The following is a 17,890-nucleotide window of genomic DNA, read 5'->3' as shown; positions in this document are numbered from 1 at the left end:
CCTATAAGGGACATCAACCAGCTCTAAATTGTTCATTAGATAATTACCTAGGAGAATTCTCCTTCGCATTTCTGGTCAGGGATTGTGGGTACTTGTTACCGCATATGACATGTTAAGAGGACCAGCCAGCAGAGAAAGCTGGAGTATATATCTACCGTAGTAATATTCCCAACAGAATATGCATTTTGTAGAATTACGGGGATGTATATGCAAAAAAAAAACCCATTCAAAGCTGATATTGGTTTTCAAAGACAAAGGCATTTGATTATTAATATAAAAATGAGGAGTTGAATGCACTGTTAAGAAGGAAATTGTTCATGTTAGTCATTTTGCACTGGTTGCATAATGAAATTACTTACAGCTCAAGAGACCTCAGGGCTGCCATTCCAATGGTATAAAGTGTTTGCAGACACGGCCCATACTGTTATTAGATCAATGTTATTATTTACGCCCCATTACAAAGAATAAAAAAAAGCCATGGATCGGCCCTGCTGCCGCCCAGGAAGCAGCTTGGTCAGTTTGAGGGATTGTGGGAAGCTTCCCAGCCCCTGTCCTTGCTCAAGGCATCTTGGAAATTTGTTTGGGTTAGTATGTGTTATGTTTTTTTGTTCTGTCTCCTGATTTAGTGCTTGGATTATTTAAGTCCTATGGGACTCTGAAACAGTGGGAGAGTTTAACATGTTGGAAAATTTGACTGTGTTTCGGAAAAGCTTGGTTGATTTTCAGTCGAATGCTCAAGGGGTAGGAAATATATGTGTTATTTCAAACCTAGCTCTCAACAATTTTATTGATGTGGCTTTATTGTGAGGCATTTCTTTGTGGTGTATTCTACAAACATCTTGATATTGCATTAAACATGATAATCTGTCAATGCCTCAAATCGGGAGACTGAAAGGTTTTCAAGTTTTATGCAGTTATAATGATTACATGACTGTTTGTGTCGATCGGTTTCATGTGTGAAGATCCCATCCTTGGGTAATATTAAGGGTATTCGACCTTGGAACTCTTGTCAAGGTGGGAATTCATACCAGCCGAACAGGGAAATTTATTATCATTTTTGCCTTTCCCAAAAATTGCAAGGGCTTTGTCCAGTTTTTGGGTTTTAAAAATCTGAATTCAATGGATTGTTGTAATTAATGGCATGCCAAATATTTTAAGTTTTCATGAATTGTAATATTTGAAAAGTCTTTTCATTCAAGGACAGGATTGAAAACTCTATAAATCTATGATACCCATTATCCATGAAAAAAGGCTTGTGATGGTAAAGACCGAATCCTCACTTCACCATAAAGTTTCGGCCTTAGTAATTTTTTATCAGCTGACAGCTTTTGATTGAAGCAATTATCCATGCTGGCACAAAAATGGACCAGGAAATGGTCTATTGGATAAAGCTCCAGTGAAAAATGGACTTTTAGTTGCTGAAAATCTAATGTGTCAGCCAGGTGGTCTCTTGATGGCAAAAAGATGTCAGCATCAGTTTTGCTTCACCATTAATAAATCACATTGGCTGTTCAGTGTTGGGGATAATGAAGAGACATAGTGTCAAAGCGGAAGAACCCTAGCCAATATATGGTTCAATAAGTTACCATCAGTTTACCCCCTACGTCTAAGTTACTGTTTTATGGAGTCCAAACAATTTTATAGATTACAAAAGAGACTTATGAATTGATTTCCATTTTTAAGGTCTGTTCAGTTGTACAATTGTCAAAAACATGTTCAAAGTCAAAACCCCCCAAAACTAATTTGTACCTCAAAATTGATTTATTATAATAAGATATTGTTAATCTGAGTAACATTTGATATCTTGGATACTGCAAGATCTTGAGTCTTGATCGTCAATTTAAGCCTTTCCTTGCTAGTTTTAGTGATTGTTCTTTCATTAGATTGTATTTCTGTATGTGATTTCTAAATTGTCCATATGCCTCTTCCATATGAATGTGATTTACAACATCCAATATTGTGGAATCTTGGAGATATCCATTTTTCTGATGCTCTTTATTTTGGTTTTGCACAATGCAGATGGAAAACATCAAATTTTGTTGAATCGCAACGCTTGCAAGTTTTTAGACAGTCATCTATTTGTTAGATTGATCTGCATCTTTTTTGTGAACTAATTCAATCAAAATATCCACAATTCTTCTTGTACATTGACAGCATACAATCCTGTTGAATTTATTCCTTTTTTAAACTTGCTTGTTTTAGGGATAGTCCATCTGTCAGACACTCTTCCTTTTATAGCTTTAGAGAATTGACAAATTGAGTATATAGATCCAATCTTGTAAAATCAGAACTATATACTGAAAGTCCATTTGTCACACTGCCTTTCCTTGGTCTCGAGATCTCAGTATGCATTAAGCTCGTCCCTCCAAAACTGTCAGGTACAATTCAAATCGCAAACCTTTGCTAAGGGAAATCCTCTAAATCTGGAAGCAGATGAGATGCGGCAAAGTTTTGGGAATGGCCAACATGTAGTGATTGATTAGCCAGTAATTGAAAACAACTGATGATCGAGTTTTAGTCGATCAGTTGTAACGATGAACACAGTCTTGTGTCATTGGTATATCATTGTGTTTTAAGGTATTATCCTGTAGGTGTAATGCTGGTAGGTCCAAAATGAAGGATGTTGCTAATTTTGGATTCAAGTTTCACCCTTGAAAACTATTGGGTAATACAATGTATATTTATTGGCATGTGGTTCTTATCGAGAAGGTGAATTCATTTTAAAAAAGGAGTTTGTGATACATATGCATTGATCTGCATATATATATATTTTGGCAAATTTTCCTAATTGAAACAAACCAGAAAAGTCATTCATGTCCATCATCAGAAACCAACAGTTGGTCTTGAGAATGAACATAGGTTTTCATTCAGAAGAAACATTTGAAATGTTGGAAGATTTTTTAAAATACAATAATTCTTAATACATGTATCGGTACTTGTATTCACAATGCATAAAAAAAGATACCTGGTAATCAATTTTTGCTCCGACAGATATTTAGTATGAGATGACAATACTATGTGACTTAGTGGGGGAGTTTGAGCACTTAATGTAAATTAAGGGATACATGTTATATAGTACATTTACCCCAATTTATTGAAATGCCTCAGATGGGAATGTATAAGTTGATTATTAAGGAATATCTATCGAGTGGATTGACTTTACTATTGCTGCATTAAAAGACATATAGTAAGTCTGTCGAGTTATTGCTCTGTTAACTATACACAAACCTAAGGAGGACTGGGAGCTCTATGGTCATTTGATGCCTGCCTCAGTGAATGGGTACTTTGGTAATGCCACAGTGATATTGTTGACCTTAGCACTCATCTCTATTAATTAACACGCAGCTGATGAGAAGGAATGCTCCATTACATCTGAGGGACTTTGAGTAACAGCCTCCGTGCCTTATTGCAGGATCAATACATGTGGTTAGGTTAAGGCCTATTTCACTCTATGTTTTTGGGTACCATAATAAAAACAGATGCAGCAGATGTTTTGTATTTATGGTGTGAATGAAATTAATTTGATTTCATCAATTAAAGAGCAAGTAATACATGTACCAGTACTGAACTGAATTTGGTGTATAATTATTTATTGCTCTTCAATTAATAAAAAAACCTGATAAGACATTGTGAGCTGGTAAATACCTTCTTATAACATTGTGTTCTTCTACTCAACATCCTATGTTTGTTAATACTGGTACTTAAAAAACCTGCACTTATTCATAAATTATTTCAATTTTCATTTGCCCCAAACCAATAAAACTGGATTGAACTCAAGGTTTTCTTTGCATGCGTCTGCCTGTCTGTCACTAGGTCCCAATTTTGATTCCACATTTCAATGCACTTTTGGGAAATGGCCTGGGCCTAGTGTTACCCCTATATATCTTTCTTTCACAACTGAATTCAAGAATCATTGTAGCTATGCAGATCTAGACATGAGCAGACTTTTGATGTGTACATAATATTGCTTTATATTGATGGTTGTTTATGGATCAATTTTTGCCAAAATTTGCCCACTGCTAGCAAAGTTATGACCCTTTGAATTTTGAAACTAATCATTTATTATCTATCAAACACATCAGATTTCCGTTAAGGTTAATTCTATACTTGCTTGGTATCTTCTCAGTGACAAGCTGATACTGTAGATCAAGGTTGACTAAAAACAGGTGTTCAAATTAATCAGTTTCAATGCTTTTTGTTGTTTTTTATGATGGGATTTATGCAATACTTAATCAATATAAACATTAGAGTTTATAATCATCATACCAATAGGGAACTTGTACCCATTACACCATACTCTTGAAATTCTTGGATGGCTAGTTACCGGTACTACATAGGAATTCTGAAATTTAAAGAATCATGGTGTATAAATCTACCTTGAGTCAATGGTTTAAAAATTTCCCTGAAATAATTCTATAAGATTATGAAACTTGGTAATACTGGTCCCATGCATGTATTGATACATGAACAGGTTCAACAAATACAGCCACTACAAACAATTCAATTTCTCAATGGAAGGTGCATGAGGAATTGATTAAGTTCATCTTGAATGGACATATATAGTGAAATAACTTAATTTGTTATCAAGTTTTGCAGTAGAACCAGTGTTTTGATAGTTCCATGTATGGCTATACTCATTTAAAATCTCTTATCATTCCATTACAGAGGTCCATTCAGCGTAGTCAAGCGATGCATTCACCGGGAGACAAAGCAGCAGTTTGCTGTGAAGATTGTAGATGTTGCCAAATTCACCTCAAGTCCTGGCCTCAGTACAGAGGGTAAGTAAGGACCTCACAAAATCAGGGCAGTAAACACTAAACAGAGGCGTAAGGTACCAACCTAGTGTTCATACCTCAGTACAAAGGGTAAGTAAGGACCTCACAAAACCAGGGCAATGAACATTAAACAGAGGTGTAAGGTACCAACCTAGTGTTCATACCTCAGTACAGAGGGTAAGGAAGGACCACACAAAATCAGGGCAGTAAACACTAAACAGAGGTGTAAGGTACCAACCTATTGTTCATGCCTCATTACAGAGGGTAAGTAAGGACCTCACAAAATCAGGGCAATAAACACTAAACAGAGGTGTAAGGTACCAGCCCAGTGTTCATACCTCAGTACACAGGGTAAGTAAGGACCACACAAAATCAGGGCAGTAAACACTAAACAGAGGTGTAAGGTACCGACCTAGTGTTCATACCTCAGTACAGAGGGTAAGTAAGGACCTCATAAAACCAGGGCAATTAACACTAAACAGAGGTTGTAAGGTAACCACCTAGTGTTCATACCTCAGTACAGAGGGTAAGTAAGGACCTCACAAATACAGGGCAGTAAACACTAAACAGAGGTGTAAGGTAACCACCTAGTGTTCATACCTCAGTACAGAGAGAAAGTAAGGACCTCACAAAATCAGAGCAGTAAACACTTAGCAGAGGTTGTAAGGTAACCACCTAGTGTTCATACCTCAGTACAGAGGGTAAGGAAGGAAAATACAAAACAAAGTGAACATAAGTGCAAGTTAATCTCCTATGTTCAGTGTTCACACCTCATTATTATAAAGAGAGTAGGTAAATACTTACAAGTTAAAAGCACAGTAAATAGAGGGGGAAATTGATCTCCTAATGTTCACACCTCATTATAGAGGTTAAGTAAGGAACACACAGTCACAAGAATTAAGGCATGAACAGAAGTGTACAGTAATCTGACAGGCCATGCAAATTAATGCTCATTTATGTAAATGATCAGTTTTAGATATTCTCCATTAAAAATATAAAGAACATGTATTTGAAAATTATTATTTTTTATCATTGTTCTAGACCTGAAGAGGGAAGCCAGTATATGCCACATGCTGAAGCATCCTCATATTGTGGAACTACTGGAAACCTACAGCTCAGATGGCATGCTGTACATGGTGTTTGAATAGTAAGTTCAGAGCACCAGAGACTTTCATTGCAAAAATAGGGGTACATTGCAAACAGCTTGTCCATCTGTCTATCTGCCATGCCATCTGTTTGAAGAACAGAGCTTTGTTTTTGAAAATAACCATTTTGTTCCCCATAGGCTTTTAGCTCACATGAACCAAAGATTCAAGTGTTGTCCGTCGTCTGTCTGTCTGTCCGTCTGTATGTAAACTTTTCACATTTTTGACTTCTTTTCTAGAACCACTGGGTCAAATGTAACCAAACTTGGTACAAAACATTTTAATGGAAAGGGGAACCTTAATTGTTGAAATAAAAGGCAAAACCCTTTTGACAAGGGAGATAATTGCGAAACAGTAAAAAAGGGCGTGTGTCTTGAAAAATCTTCTGAAGAACCACTTCATCAGAAATGCTAATATATACACCAAAGCTTGTATACAAAGTGATGATTCTAAATTGTTAAATTCGTGACCCTTAGTACCCATGGACTGATACCAAGGCCCCGAGAGGGGTTCAAAGTTTAACATTGAAGTATAGAGGGAAAATGTTTAAAAATCTTCTCAACAACTACAATGCTACAACTTGTTTGATTATTATGCAAGTATTCTAAGATAGTGTAGATTCTTAATTGTTGAAATATTGAGGGAAAATGTAAAAAAAAAAAAAAAACTGAAATAGAATGATACCAGGAATTTTTGTTCAGGTGAGTAATGTGGCCCATGGGCCTCATGTTTATTTTAGATTCTTCACATGAATTTTGATTGTAAATTTCTTAATTTCCATAAGCAATCAAGCCAAATAAACCAATAAATATGATAAACTTTTTCAGATCACCATTAATATTTAGCTTTACATAGCAGTATTACCCTTTTTGAAAACTAATTTAGGATGCTGTGAAAATGTGGCCTAATTTTAAAAAAAAATCTTTTACATTCATGAATGTTATAGCTGCTAATTTAAAAAAAATGATATATATGTATTTATAAATGGTACTAATACAAAACCATAGTCTTAGATATGTTTTTCTTATGAAATCATTATGATATTACTTCTAACCAATAAGTGAGCTAGATGCAGCTATGATGAATGCATTGAATGGAACGTTACGTTACTATACGGACAGCTTTGCTTCTCACTTGATCTAATGATCTGCACACATCAAGCTGATGGGGTCCGGATCTGGTTACTTTAGTAATAATCATGTATTTATTCCCTCTGCGGCGTAAATGATCCTTTTCATTACATGTAATGTGTATTGATGCCAAGGAGAACAAGGGGATTGTGCAATTCTTTTGTGTTGGGTTTATTTTATTTGATCACTGACAAATGAAAGCCGAGATAACAAAGATTCAGATATTTGTTACATTTTCTTTTTTTTTAATCAGAGTTCACTTAAGCATATTTGTGTAACAGTTTTTTTATACCAAGCTTGTACCCATCAAAAGGGCTAATCACAGGGATCCACAGTTAGAGTCTCGTAAAAATTACATGAGTAACATCTAATAACTGATGATTAACTATTCCAAGGACTTCTGACTTCTCATTGGCTTTGGTAGAAATAACAGGGAGATGAATCAAAGTCAAACTTCAAAAGACTCCCACGAAACGATCACATCGCATGTTCTGTATTTTGTTGAAGAAGGTAATTAAGAACCATAGATGTTGAATCAAGAAAAGTAACTCTGTCTTCTTCATCCACTGAGAAGGGTTGTCCTTCTTTTCAAAGCCAAGACACTCAAATAAACATTGCCTTACAGAACTTTCATTGTTTTGTTGTACCCTATTATATCTTTGTATTAGTTAATAACCAAACCATAGGACTGTGAATATTTATGACTTTATCATATTAAGTTCTTTTGTAAAATGCAGCCAAAGGGTTTCCATTTTTCTTAGAGTCTGTCTGCAACTTTGAACTAAAGCTTGCATGCACGTAATCTTCTGATTTGAAAGGAGAACAAGAGATGCATGCACTTTATTTTTGGTTGAAAGGTCTATATTATTAGGGTTCTGGTCAATTACGGTATGCTTGCCAAATTTGCTTACAAGGGACGTTTTCACTGTTGCATATAAAACACCTTTTAAAAAACATTTCTAGTTTTGTTGGATCATGATCAATTGAAATTAAGTTGAAATACCAATGTATGAAACAATACAATTATATATATCCAAGATTTGGATAAAAAAAAATGCTACCAGTAACCACTGATTAAGCACTGGTAGACATAAAGGCTTGTTGGAACATGAATGATGCTGAAATGAATTCCTCTTAAATGATGCATATCATAATTACATAACATTGATATTTGATAATCTCATAAATTCATTTCTCTCTTGACAGTTTTGAATTTAATGATTTAAAAAAAAAATTGAAGGGACTTGAAAATCTCATTTATTGAATAGAGATTGAAATGAAACAAATGGTGTGGATAATTTTTGTAACCGAAAGTCGTCTTTTATTATAATTTTCAACTTGCAAAATTGAAGTAGGAGGTTGATTTTGTTACTCTGTTACAAATATGAATTGTCTTCATTGGATATTGACAAATTGCAATATCATTATGGTTTCTGAGATCAAGAAATAATTATATACACAACTACCATATACCTCAGTTAATGAAGCTAGGAGTGAAGAGAGAAGACAATCTTATTTGTTTCCGCTGATCTCTTTAGGTTTGATTCCATAGTGTGTAATTTCGGTGAATTGAAGCATATTTACGTATAACAGAACAACCTGGAGCTCATTAAGCTCTAGTGGCAGAGATTATAGAGTCATGAAGCGACAATTTGCCTCTGCTTTATGCATTATGAATGTGAAGCCGCAAAACACATCCCAGTATTACACAATAACTGTTCTTCACAAGACGCGGCTTTTTATCTCGCAATTCGTGTTTGTCAAAATGTTTTAGAAAGTTAATTTCATTTGAAAAATTAATGTTAATGTAATTTGCAAAAGGGCATCAGTAGGCCGGAGTTTTAATAGACTTGATGTTTCTGCGAGCCAAACTGTTTGGCATTCATGCATTATGTACACATTGCATCTAATGAAAAGCGAGAGGGTGAAAAAAATGAATTAATCAAACATCAAAAAAGCTATGTTCTCTCGATTTATTTATTTTTATTTGTTAATACGGTTATTTTCTATGTTAATTATCTACCTGTCGATTTGTGGGTCATTGTCATGGAATCAACGAAGCAGTTGATCACTTAGTTTTACATTAGCTAAATCAATTTGATCTCATTGCAAAAACTCAGGTCTTTCAAATAAATAACATGCTATAGGAAGTAGATGCCTCAGATGTTGTCTTCCAGCTGACAGATACTAATTTATTTATGGTAACTGGGAAATTGCAGAAGCAATTAAAGTAAATAGCAAGCAATTAAAAGAAATACTGAAGAAAACATTCCATTTTAAAATGAACGTTAGTTTTGTTCTATCCTTAGAAACTAGAAATTCTAATAAGGTGACGTAACTCACTTGTTAACAGATTTAATAATTGAATAAAGGTTTTAGCTTTAATTATCATCAGAAGCAACCTCTGGCTTTCTAACTAAAACCATGATGAATTATCATTTGAAAATAAACTCTGATACTATATGATCCATCATGATCCACAAGCACTTTTAATTACATAATGGTCTTTCTCTTGAGGGTTAATGCTTAGTAAAAAGGTGGATTAGGTACACGATAAACAAGCATATAACATATTATCTCCCCTCTACTGATAAGGATAGCATTGTTATTGATTCGCTGCATGCTCAGGTTTTTGTTATAATATTAGAATCCTTGGTGGTATTTGCCAATGAGGTAGGGAAGCATAATTCCATATTAAAATCTTAAAGGTTAAAAGTGAGTTCTCAGCACTCTACTTCCTGCAGTTATAAGTAAAGGAATCCCCATCTGACACTAACTTTAACTTTTCTCATGAAGAAGCCAAACCCTAGATACAGTGACTGTGTGTTTGAGATTTCATCAAATAAAGGTCAAGGTCACAAGATGGACTCCATGTCAAGGTCAAATTAACCATCAAAGTTTTCTTTGGATCTTTTCAAATGTTTATTGTAAATGTGATGTAGGGCTAGGCATGTATTGCTTTTCAGTTTATGAATTATTTTTTAATCCTCTACGGAATGAAATGAAAGAACCTCTTTCATGCAGTTTTCTTGGGTCAATAAAAAACACATTCTGTGTTTATCAAGTTTTTGCAGATGTTTTACTAGTAACTAAATCAGAAGGTAAAATATGTGACATACATTGTTTGCAATCTGGAATCTGTCTTTGTCCTTTAGATCAATATGTTTAAATAAATATCCATCTGCAGCCATCAACCGTGTGCCTTCATGAAAAGTTAAAAGGGGTGAAACATTGATGTTGCTACATTGCACAGTGTTGTTGTGTACACTTTGAGGATGTTTGAGGATGCTTATGTGCAATGAGAAGACAATGATGCAGAGGGTGGGGTCATTTTCTTTGTGATCACTGATGGGAAGTTTATTTACGAACTCCCTTGTCGTTTCGTGAACAATATGGAAACCGTTAGTCAAGCAAGAATGGGATCTTATCATGGAAAAAATGAGAATAGTAATTGGAAAAATGTTGAGCCTGATTTAACATTCATAAGCTGTCTATCCCCCTGATGCTTTTTTTGGAGGTAAGCCCAAAGAGTTTGGACAAAGTTGAAAAAAAAGAAATTTCGTTATCTACTGCAATTGTGTTATATCTCGAGATCTGCATGGACCATTAAGTGTCATTAGAAAAAAAATAAATCATACATAATTGAAAGACTTTAAGAAAAGTAAGAGAAAATCAATCGAACAATTGGGATGCACTAATTAATTTAGGAGGTGTGCAGCAGGACATGTCTGTATGCTTTGATTCATCGGAGGAAGTGTTAAGTTTCATGGGACAGGGAAGAGCTACTAATCAGTCTCCGTGAGTTCTGGGGGGAATACGCAAAATTAGATTTTCCAAGGAGTTTAGGAGGAGGAGAAAGAGGCGATCATAGTACAACAGCTAGAGCCATGCATACACAAGACTATGGTATCATCTTCCTGCAGCCTAAGCATTTATAGTTTGTTGTGGTGATGATTGAGATCCTCCTCTTAAAAATGTTTTTTTGAGTTGTTGGAAGTGAACCCCGTTCAAGTGTCCCTGGTACATGCTGAAGACAAACTGACTGCTTTGGAACGTGGTGAAATCAATGCGACAGAGTGATGAGGAGACCTCCCTGTGTCTTTTTTTTTATTTCCGTTTTTTTATTTTTTATTTGGCACATCTCTATTGTTCTTCACTAAGCGCTGAGTAATCAAACTGATAACATGGATTTATCTAATCTCTCATAATTAGGAGGTGGGTATTATTTATTTTTTACTTTTCTTTTGTTTTTGTATTTTTTTTTGGCCACAAACCAATCTTTGTTACCTGTTCTTTCAAAAGATAAAAATCATGTTTGTGCATGCAATAATGTACATATAAAACTACTTATATATTTATGTCTTTTTTAACTTTAAATTTTTAATTTTTCTTTTTGAATTTTGAATATTGTATCATACAGGATGATTTTCCTTATCTTCTATTTGACCTATATTTTTTTCAATGTTTGACCTATTTTAACTCAAGATCTGGTGGTTTATATAATGATTTTTAGCTCACCTTCCATAAATTGGGGGGGGGGGGGGGGGGTGGGGGGGGGGGGGTGAAAATTCCTCTACTCCAGCAACAAGAATTAAGTTGATTATGATGATTATGATGATGAAAAATAAATAGCTAATAGGGCTTTTTTATATGTTAGATGTAGACGGTTTAAAAACTTAATCCTCTCTTTAGAGCTTTGATCCTCAAAGCAATTCACTTGTAATGTTCATGCAGGTAGATCTAATTGAAAGCAGAGCATATTAATTTATTAGGGCTCTTCATAATTTGTCTGATTGAAGGAATTTTCTGTATCTTGAATTAATTTAACAGTTGCAGTATCAAGACTTTCCTGTAGTGCCATATTGCTGTTTTGTTTTCTTGGTCGTTTTTTTTCTTTTTTATCTCGAATAGGCAAGCTGCTTTTCATTATTTTGTTGTAACTTCAGTGTCAATGTCATAATCATATAAAAGTCACATAACTGTTTGATCTCACAAGAATATAATATATAAAAAAGTTTTGAAAAGATAAAAGATCAATAAAATAAGACAGGTTATGCAAAAGAGAGAAATATTTTTTATACACGTAAGTAAAGACAGTTGTGTTTTGTATGAGTGTGGGTAGAATTTATTCTTGCTAATTGTGTCATAAAAAAGGTCGACTCACACGCGTAGTGATAATGCTAAAAGTGGTAATGACTAAATCAATAATAATTTGGTGGCAACCCGTGAAGACACACTATATATGACAGTCTATGCTTTTAATTTGTGGAATAAAGAAAAATCAATTATAGGTCTCTAGAGGGGAAAAACAATTACAAAGTCAGCTGATATCATCTCTTTCTTGCACTCTTCCACATGTTGTTTCATTTGATGTCAGTTTTCAAAAAAAAAAATATTTTTCAAAATACGAAATTAATCTTTAATCAATTATTGTACTTTGAAAAATTCAATTCTAGGTGACCCAGCTAAAAGCTTTTTTTTTTAACAATTTTAAAGTACAACACTTTAATACCCGTTGTGCTTAAAACTGCAATGCCAATTTGTGCAGTAAATTTTCTAAGAGATGTTGTGCCGGCTGAGATAATGTCATCTTCTGGCTGTAACATCCCTAAGGTGTCTTTGCATGAGTCTGTTTCTGGATGAAGAACCCTCTTTGTATGGAGACATAGGTTGTAAAGAGAAGGGGGGAATCAACTTTAAATTATTTACACTTTTCCATGTATCATTATCATGGGACTTGGGCATCTGAGGAATTTATAGCATCACATCTCATAAAATGTTGAACATGACTGTTTTTGAATAAAAATACTGCTACTGTGAGTCAAAACTTAAGCTCTTTCACCATCTATTATTCAGCGTCATATACTACGGCTGTCAATAATATTTAACGGGGAGTCGCAGACTGATAAATTGAATTGCATCAGTAATTATTTCATGCAAAAACAATTTAAGTAATGGTGAAGAAATTTGTCTTATTTCTGATGGACTAGAAAAAATCGGTATCATATCATTTAACAATTTATCAAGTGTTATACTGTTGAATCTTCATGAATTTCTTTTGACACCACTAACTGACCACCATTTTACATCATGATCTTGGCATATGCATAAGCATGTACATGAAAGCTTAGACTTTTCTTATGTGGTCACCCACAAACTGGTAAATTTTTCACTAATTCACAAAAATTACAACAACTAAACACCACCCACCACCACCAAATAAATGATTCCCTTAGTAGTCTACCACTTATTCATAGATGTGTTAGAAAAAGAATTGATGATGGAAATATTGCAGTATTATAGTGTCAATAAGATGCCTTTATACAGATTGTGATAGAGCCTCAAACTACATTTTTTGGACATTTTACCGCAAAACGCCAACACTTTGGATTGATTCTGTGAGTGATATGGATCAGTCCTGGGGGTAATTGGTGGACACTGAACACATAAGCATGGAAGTGCTTAGGACTATTGTCTGTTCAGTCCTTGCCCAGCTATACCATAATGATTTCCTCCCTGCTGAGCTGTCAGTCTCCGTACAAACTCCTCTTCTATAGCAACATGAGCTTTTTATGATTCCTTCTCATATCGCTGGCTTGTCATGTAATCAGAACCAAAAAACCCAATATCTGGAGAATTATGTGCAGGAGATGGCTAATAAGTGATAAAGAAGTGGGATCAGAGTTAATAAACAAGCCTTTATCACCTTCCTATTGCTATTGTAAAAATTTCTTGGTATATTTTTGGCAGATAAATATAAATTTTTGTTCAACACATGAAAGTGATCTTAGTTCAGATTTTTGGCAATTTAAGGAGTCGTGTGAATTGCACCTCTGATTTAAACATTGTCAAAATTACAGGTACCCCAAGTATTTATTTTGACCCAATGGCCATAGAAAATTTGATCAGTTTATGATTATCAAGTGAAAAGTTTTAGTACAGAGGCATGTTCAGCAGAGCAAGGTGCTCGCAATGGATCCCCAAAAGCCCTTATTCCTACAATACAATTTTGGCGAGCGCTTGCAAGCACCTGCTCTGCTAAACAAGTCTTAGGTAAATAATTTACATGATACGTTTGACAATAGAACTAAAATCAGATGCAGTGTCTCGATGATAAAACTCCTTTGCCAATTGTTGTCAGGTGTTAAAGCAGCTTTGTCATTTGTCAGTGTAAAAAATAGCAATCTCATTTGCCAGTGATTAAACAGCTTTACCATTAACTATTTTGTGTTGAATTAAAACACTTTTATCATTTGTCAATGATTAAAAACACCTTGCTATTTGTCACTGACTGAAAAACCTATGTCAATTGTCAGTGAATACAACTCTCCGGAGGGGACTATAGCTTTCCTCTGCATCCATCAGTCCATCCGTCCGTCTGTCTGTCTGTCTGTCTATCCCACTTCAGTTTTCCACACTTTTTTTTTTATGCGTTTGAGAAATAATATGAAATTTGCTGAACAGCTTCAAAATGTCAAACAGATCAAGTTTACACTTTTGAGTGTCTGATTGACATATTTTCGAGAAAATTAATTTTTTATATTCCAATTTTTTAATGTTTGGGTTCTTTATCGGGTTCGGTGTGTATTGAAAAGTATGTAGTCAGTAATAATATTGTGCATTACTTGGACCATTCCTTTTATTGTTTCTAACAAACAAATAAATTCTGTAATTTAGTGTCAAGCATTGTGTTGTAAATTTAATCTACAGGATTTTTTGTATAATTACAATCGGGTTCGTTATTGGGTTGGTCTGTTGATTCGAGGTATAGAAGACGGCAAAAAATGATATTCTGCTTAACAGTGCACTGTTCTCACAAATTTCTACAAACTGGTAGGGGACGTGTATTGCTTATGCAATACTCTCAGAATGCTTGTTTGTCAGTGATAATATCACCTGTGTCATTTTCCAGTGATTACAACAACTTTCACATGCATCCCTTTTATGTTACAGTATGGATGGAGCTGATCTGTGCTTTGAGATTGTCAAGAGAGCCTCAATGGGCTTTGTTTACAGTGAAGCTGTGGCCAGGTACAGTATTCATTGCTTATAAAAGTCTTCAGCACCAAATGGTGATTATAAAATTTCCTGATTACATGCAATTTTCTCTTAAAAAATTAAAGCTAAAAAGCTTATGACATGAAAGGATGGGAGGGGTCTACTTAATAGTTTTAAGTTTAGGAAAGTGAAAAAAGTGAAAAGGCTGATAATAAAGATATGGAATAATGATTTTCCAACTATGTTATTTGTATGATCTTAACTTCATAGTAAAGCTACAATTATTTTTTGTCAAACCTTCCAGTCCATTGATTAGAAATATTCACATAATGGACATGTTTCATAGGTCATGTTCATCCTTGCATACCTCATATCTGACAAGTAATGTTTCTTGCAGCCATTACCTGAGACAAATCTTGGATGCGTTGAGATACTGCCATACCAATGATATCATTCACAGAGACCTCAAGCCCCACTGCGTGTTGCTTGCGAGCAAGGAGAACTCCGCCCCCGTCAAACTCGGGGGATTCGGTGTGGCCACTCAGGTTCCTGAGGGTGGCCTGATTTCTGGAGGTTTGTCTCAATCTGCTCAGATATCTCACTTTGTATTTGTTGTCAATAGTCTCAAAAATTGTTTCATTTCAATCCGCCTGTAAAACTTTCTCTTGTCTTGCATGACTAAGATAATATATTTAAGTCCATAGTGACTTAAGACCCTGATAAACATTTTCAATTTTGGAGATCACTGAAGAAGAAAATTAACAGCATTCAATTTTCATGATCCAATTCTTATGACTTTTGTTACTCTGTAAAGAGGAACCTTTTTTTTAAGGAAAAAAAATTATGTATGCCTTGTGTGTATGTGTATCAAATTGATATCATATCATTACTAATAACTGAAAAAAATATATGCTATATTTCTTAACTGAAAATGTCTCACCTAGATCAGTAATCATGTACACATTTTATTATACCCTGAAGTACCGTATATATTTTGTAACAACACCCTTGTTTTTGATTGTCACTATTTGCTAACATATATACAGTGTAACCTGAATGTTGTGCCCACCCCTCTATTGATGTTGTTTGCCTATGACATTACAGATGAGGAAATAATGCATGGGTTGGAACCCTGGTTTGATCTGAGAAATGATGTAGTCGGTGAGCTCTCTCTCTCTCTCTCTCTGTGTACTTCTGTATTACTACACCGCTGTGTGGCAAGTGATGGTAGCGGCTACTAACACTCAACACTCCTTACAAAACCTCACCATAGCTGTATATTGGTAGACCAGTCAAAAAAGACCAATTGTTTTGCTCATACACCAGTCTGAGTCACACTATTACTGCTCATTCATTCAAAAGTCTCTTCTTTGGAAAATAATGAAGCTGTAAAATGTGGATAATTGAAAAATATCATCAAAAGATTTTGATAGTTTGTACTGTATCCTTCTCTCATCTGTGAGTTCATTTCCTAAGGCAATGATATATGATTGAAATATAATATTTGAGAGATGACAGAAGTCATTCAGAGACTATGATATTATTTACAATAAAAAATTAGATTTTGCACCGTTGTAAAAATTCAAAGAAGAAAGAAAAAGATAAAATTAAAGTTACAAACAAAAACATACTCATGTTTATATAACTTGAAGATATATCCGCACTGAATAGAGACCAACCTTTAAGCACAGCACTAGTGGATTTTTTTTTTAAGTTTAATTTTTTTCATAGTTTTCTGTTTTCTAGAATCTGCATTATTTAAGAATATTCAATTCATATGAAAAGGAGTTATTGAATCATCAAACTTTGTTGAATACCGCAATGCTAAAATTTGTAAAATGTGAAAAAATGTACAGATTGGTTAGTCAGTAACACAATATGTAGTACGTAAAACTGTACTGTACTTTGAGGGCATGAGGATATGGTCAATCAATGAGAATTTTATTGCCTGAATGAATCTAGTTTTACGAAGTCTTGATTAGGTCCATTAGATTGGCCTCGTAGATGAATGAAGAAAATTTGAATACAGTAATATGTGGAGTCAATCATTTATTTCCTGAGGTAGGGGATAATAAATAGTCACTGTAATGGCCTGGAGCTCATTTTCGGTATAGTACAATATTGATGCTTGATGTGCTGTTAACCACTTAAAAATTCTCACTGGAAGTTGCAAGCCAGGATGCCAATTAAGGCTGTGAATTCATTTAGATTCTCGGGGCTAATTTTCATAAACAACAATTTTTAAACAGGTTTTTGAAACATTATTCCTTTGATGCATTCATATAACTGGTACATGTAGATATAAAATTAATATAGATCAAATTTCATCATTATTTGTTGACAACATTGGTATTAAGGGGCACCCGCACAATCCATGAAAAGTGAGCCACTATGAATATACACGACTCCACATCCAAAGATAATTTAAAATTTTTCAATATTGAAGATATAGTATGGCTGTACAACAATTGAAGGTTTGATAACAGAGGGCTACATTAACAAACAGCCAAATAAACTTTCAGATCTGTAAGAGATAAGTAACATTTTAAGATAAGGGTTTCACAATAAGTACTGGTAGATAAAATTACCCTACCAAAAGCACTGCCACATTCAAACTCATACCTTCAGCTTACATATCCACTAAGGTATTAAAACTAATTACAGTATTTCCAAGGACAAACTGTTTAATCTATAGCATAAAAGCATTACTTGAAAAAGTCAAGGGATATTGATAGGGGAAACCACTGCCTTTATAATATTACGGTATTTCCAAGGACAAACTGTTTAATCTATAGCATAACAGCATTATTTGAAAAAATCAAGGGATATTAATAGGGGAAAT

At 34.4% G+C, this 17,890-nt stretch overlaps 1 protein-coding gene across 12 annotated transcripts in view; it reads left to right on the top strand.

Annotated features, from left to right (window-relative positions):
• The window catches only part of LOC105344231 (peripheral plasma membrane protein CASK), a 77,016-nt gene that overhangs the window by 13,896 nt on the left and 45,230 nt on the right, over positions 1-17,890 (top strand). For 6 of the 12 annotated variants that reach the window (XM_066069931.1, XM_066069933.1, XM_066069932.1 and 3 more), the window contains 5 exons: positions 4,666-4,778; positions 5,817-5,922; positions 15,004-15,081; positions 15,446-15,621; positions 16,153-16,209. In XM_066069931.1, the coding sequence (XP_065926003.1) occupies positions 4,666-4,778; positions 5,817-5,922; positions 15,004-15,081; positions 15,446-15,621; positions 16,153-16,209 (530 nt within the window). Of the gene's footprint in view, positions 1-462; positions 585-4,665; positions 4,779-5,816; positions 5,923-10,311; positions 11,266-15,003; positions 15,082-15,445; positions 15,622-16,152; positions 16,210-17,890 lie in introns of those variants that run through there. The other 6 variants (XM_066069937.1, XM_011451948.4, XM_066069934.1 and 3 more) reach the window with 3 other exon arrangements.

Source organism: Magallana gigas, chromosome 8, assembly GCF_963853765.1.
Source record: "Magallana gigas chromosome 8, xbMagGiga1.1, whole genome shotgun sequence".
In the NCBI taxonomy this organism is placed as follows: domain Eukaryota; kingdom Metazoa; phylum Mollusca; class Bivalvia; order Ostreida; family Ostreidae; genus Magallana; species Magallana gigas.
This window is presented reverse-complemented; position numbering and strand designations above follow the sequence as displayed.